The 4,271-nt window shown below is 32.8% G+C and overlaps 1 protein-coding gene across 1 annotated transcript; it reads right to left on the bottom strand.

Moving 5' to 3' along the window:
• LOC149417234 (general odorant-binding protein 56a-like) lies at positions 1-2,333 on the bottom strand. The gene is made up of 2 exons (XM_089640171.1): positions 2,125-2,333; positions 1-415 (listed from the first exon to the last, which is right to left on the bottom strand). The coding sequence occupies exons 1-2, from the start codon at positions 2,176-2,178 to the stop codon at positions 68-70; spliced, it is 402 nt and encodes a 133-aa protein (XP_089496297.1). The 5' UTR covers positions 2,179-2,333; the 3' UTR covers positions 1-67.
• Between the last annotated feature and the right edge of the window lie 1,938 nt (positions 2,334-4,271).

The following is a 4,271-nucleotide window of genomic DNA, read 5'->3' as shown; positions in this document are numbered from 1 at the left end:
CTATTTCGAAGATTTTTAGTACAAAAGGGTGAAAACAATATTCGGTAAATTTAATAGATATGTTGGTTTAGAAGACAGAATGTTCAGGCAGAATGGAGTAATAACACTTGGCGAAGTCCCAAGCTGTATCCAAGGTGACTTCTCCAACTTGTTTCTCGCACTTGTCCAATGTGTCTGAGACCTTCTGTTTCTCTGCTCCAGTGACGCTTGCCGTGGACAGTTCCTTCTTGAACTTGCCGTTTTCATCCATCACGGTCTTCTTGGTGAGGCACTTGACGTAGTCCCTGACTGTCAAGTCATTGGAAGACCAGTCTTTCTTTCTCAGCTTTTCGACCTCATCTGAGTTGACCTTGGTTTCATCTGCACAGTCCTTGGAGAGCTTGGCGATGTGTGCATTTAATTCGTCGGACAAACCCTGCAACGAGGAAAATACACATAATTATATAATATTTTTTATTTATTTTACTTCTCCCAGGGAGTGGAATCAACCGCACTAAGCACTGAGCCAAATCCCGATTGGGTAGGACCGACATTTATTCCGAATATTAACATCTTTAAAGGTCATCCAATTTCAGAGATTGCATACATGTCCGAGTGTGTATGCGTGATTGCCACAAAAAAGTTGATACAATGTATTGTCATAGATAACGAATCTATCTGTCGAGTTTCAGCTCAATTGAATTTCGGGAAGTTGTTTAATTTCCTCTTCCAAGATTTGCATTTGTTCATTCACTAAAACAAAATCGAAATTCAAATGTTGTATTTAAAAAGGAATGTTTTTTTTTCGTCAATCATTTTCTCAAAAGATTTCGATCTTTGAACTTTGCAGAACTCTAGAATTTAACCTATAAGTTGTATATATATATGTCTTTCCCCCTACATTGATTAACGTCCATTTTATTTACTCCGACCTTCTTACAGCCCGTCTCTAATTCCGCCTTTAAACTGAACTAAACCGAGGTTTAATTTATGTCCTCTGTCTACACACCGTACTGACAGGAATGCTCTTGTAAGGTTTCGCCTAAAAATATATATTTTTTCCATAGATAATTAAGTAGGTACTTAGATCACATTTTAAAATCCTACTAAACGATGAAAAAATCATTTCATTGATATAATTATCTGCTTAATGACTTAATTGCTCTTTAAAAAACGATTATTTTTAATTATTATTACAATGATAATTGTTTTTATGAGTTGACATATTTATTTGTGGACTCTACGACTTAAATAATACAGACTGAAAGTGTTAAGATAAGCATAGGCCATGAGGGTATCCAAATTTACAATCTTCTCCCCGATAGCCTGAAATAGGAGACTCGAAAGAATAAATTTAAAAAACAACTGTTTAATCTTCAGTTAAGTGAACAATATTATAATCACCTCTAATGCAGAATATTATTGTATGTATTATTCTTCTATTATTGAAAATTATTATTTAATTATTGAAGACAATATTAGCGATTTCTAAACAAAAATCTGAAACAGAAAAATCATAAAAGGCTACGGTCACATATTATATAGCTGTATTATGCAGTTAGAAGGAGAAAAAGTTACGTGGAAATATCTGTATTATGTAGTTAGAAAGTGAAATTGTTTTATAGAAATATAACTATTTCACTTTCTAACTATATAATACGGTTCCATGATAACTCAACACAATGACAATTCAACACACTTTTAAAAAGTGATATAAAGTCATTAGAAACGATGAAAAAAAATTAAAAAAATTAACCTAACCTAACCTAACCTACTTAACTCAGTTAATAAGAGTTTTGTTTCATCACTTTCCATGACTTTATATAACTTTTTAAAGATGTGATGAATTATCATTGTGATGATTTATCCGGTCACCATATAATACAGCTATCAAACCTGAACTTTTTAATATTAAATTTTTACTGAACAACTTTTATTTGCAAGATAATAATGTTATTTATGAATTGAAATATGAGAACGACAAATAAGACGTTTAATAAATAGGCACCAATGGTCAAGTGGTTAAGACGCTGTCCCGGTGGTACAAGAGATCATGGGTTCGATTCCTATTTGTGAACGTTATATTTTTTATTTATTTTTTTATGTTTTGTTACTGAATGTATTTGTATTTTTAGATTTTCGTACCTGAATAGTTACGAAGGCAGCTGCTACAAAGAACAGGCACATATAAGGCTTCATCTTGTAGAGATAATTTAAGGGTAGCGGGGGTGGTTGACTGCGTTACACTTCGCCAAATAAAACGGACTGATTTGCCCTTGAAGGTTACCAGTCTTTTATATTCGAAGCACAAATTGATTGAGAAGTCAGAACATGTAGAGATTTAATATGTTAATGAATAATTTGTCATCTTATATTCTTAAGTATTGCAGAGGTGGAGAACGTTGGCACATGATATCAATAATTTATTTGAATTATGAATATTAAAGCGAAACTTCCTCCTTCAGGGATCAATGTATCCTAGTAGTAATCAAAACCAAAATTTCCTCTCTCATATTAAGATTTTTAAGTAAGTACTTAAATACATAACTTCTTGTATAAACCGTATATTTCACGAAACATTTAAAAACATATTGAGAAAAATACAATTTGTTTAATGAAACATCACTGTCTCAATGACAATTCTTTTGTGATACTTTCTCCGAGAAGGTAGGTACCATAATATTGAAAAAATGTGAAAAATAATGTCTAAAAAATTGTGAAGATTTCACATTTGAAAAAGGAATCTTTACTGAACCATTAAAACGACCACCATGTTGAAACGAAACGTATAAACATATTTATATTAGAAAGTCATACGAAATGCAAAACGGTGGAGTTAAAACAGGAATACGCTACGCATAGTCAATAATTATATAAAATTATCCCCCCCATTACTTTTTCTAACCTTCTTCGGTATGATCTTAAAAAAATGTTGCTGTCATATAACTAAAAACTACACTTATTTTTATGTTTATATGTCCCAAAAATGCTTTTTAAATTATTAATTAGTTATTTTTACTGTGTTTATTTAGTGGAACTCCATTATTTAATTTATGTTTAGTTGTTTTTTATATTAGTTCCACACGAGTTTTCTAACCTCTTTTGGGATGCTGTGTGGAGGGTGTTTTTATGGAAAAGGAGGAGAGGAAGTTCTGCGAAGGAAATAGGTATATGGGATAGGTAGGAATATGCGATCTATGTGTTCAGAAGTCCCTCCCGAACCGGCATACCCGCAGTAGGTAATCAAACGCATCCGCCGCCAAGACCTAAACAAACCTCACCCCATTAACCAGGGCACCCCTGCTAAGTCACCAAACGTAGATAGGGGTGATAAATATCCAATATTTTACTTTTTATTATTGTAACATCGGTGTTCAAAGCCATAAAAAACTAAAATATCAGCAAAAATTCGTTTACTTATAAAGATATATTTTATTCATTAATAATTGAAAATAAAGCCGAATGAAATATTGAAGGAGGAATCTAAAAGAGTTTAAATCAGATGTGGTCGTTTTCAACAGGATAAGATGATGCTGAGATAATATGGACACGCATAATACAACACATAAAACGAGAAGAATATATGTTGTCGTTCATAGAAGAAATTTTGAACTTCCCAGGAAAATATGTCATGTAGAAAAAAAAAGTGGATTCCCAGCAATGCCTCGCTATTGCTATTATCTTTCTCGGGCGCTTCCGACTTTTTACACCATTTGCTACTGTATACCACAATGTTACTGTTAAAGAAATACAATACTTCGGCTTTAATTCGACTCCGTATCTCATAACAGTGCAGATATTGGGTTAGGTTGCACCCGAGGAAGATATGAATCAAATAAATATTTGTAGTAAAATGAGACGTAAGCACAGACATAGGAATTAATAGACGAGAAGATAATGGCGAGGGGTAAAATCAACTGTTGAAGAACGAAGGGCGTAAGGCTGACTGTGATTCGTCAATAAATCAATCTGACAGTAAATAGGCATCTCGCATTATAATATCACCATTTACTTCTTAAAAGTAAAATCTGCTTTGGAATGAATAGACATTTTTACATGGGAGCGCAAATTACTCGCCACGTTATGAACAAATTTGCGAAGTCCAAATTCGGCAAAAAAAGTATTTTTAAGTATTTAGTTAAGACACTTTTATAAATGTTCGTAATTTACTTCCCAGCAACCAACCAGCTTTGTGTTTCGCGTCCAGACGTTTCTCGATATGATAGTATAATATGTTTCTAAAACTGATCTATATTATACGATGTGAATATGCTTAAAATAAAGTAAAATTA

This window comes from Hesperophylax consimilis, chromosome 15, assembly GCF_061612785.1.
Source record: "Hesperophylax consimilis isolate HC1 chromosome 15, BYU_Hcon_1.0, whole genome shotgun sequence".
In the NCBI taxonomy this organism is placed as follows: domain Eukaryota; kingdom Metazoa; phylum Arthropoda; class Insecta; order Trichoptera; family Limnephilidae; genus Hesperophylax; species Hesperophylax consimilis.
This window is presented reverse-complemented; position numbering and strand designations above follow the sequence as displayed.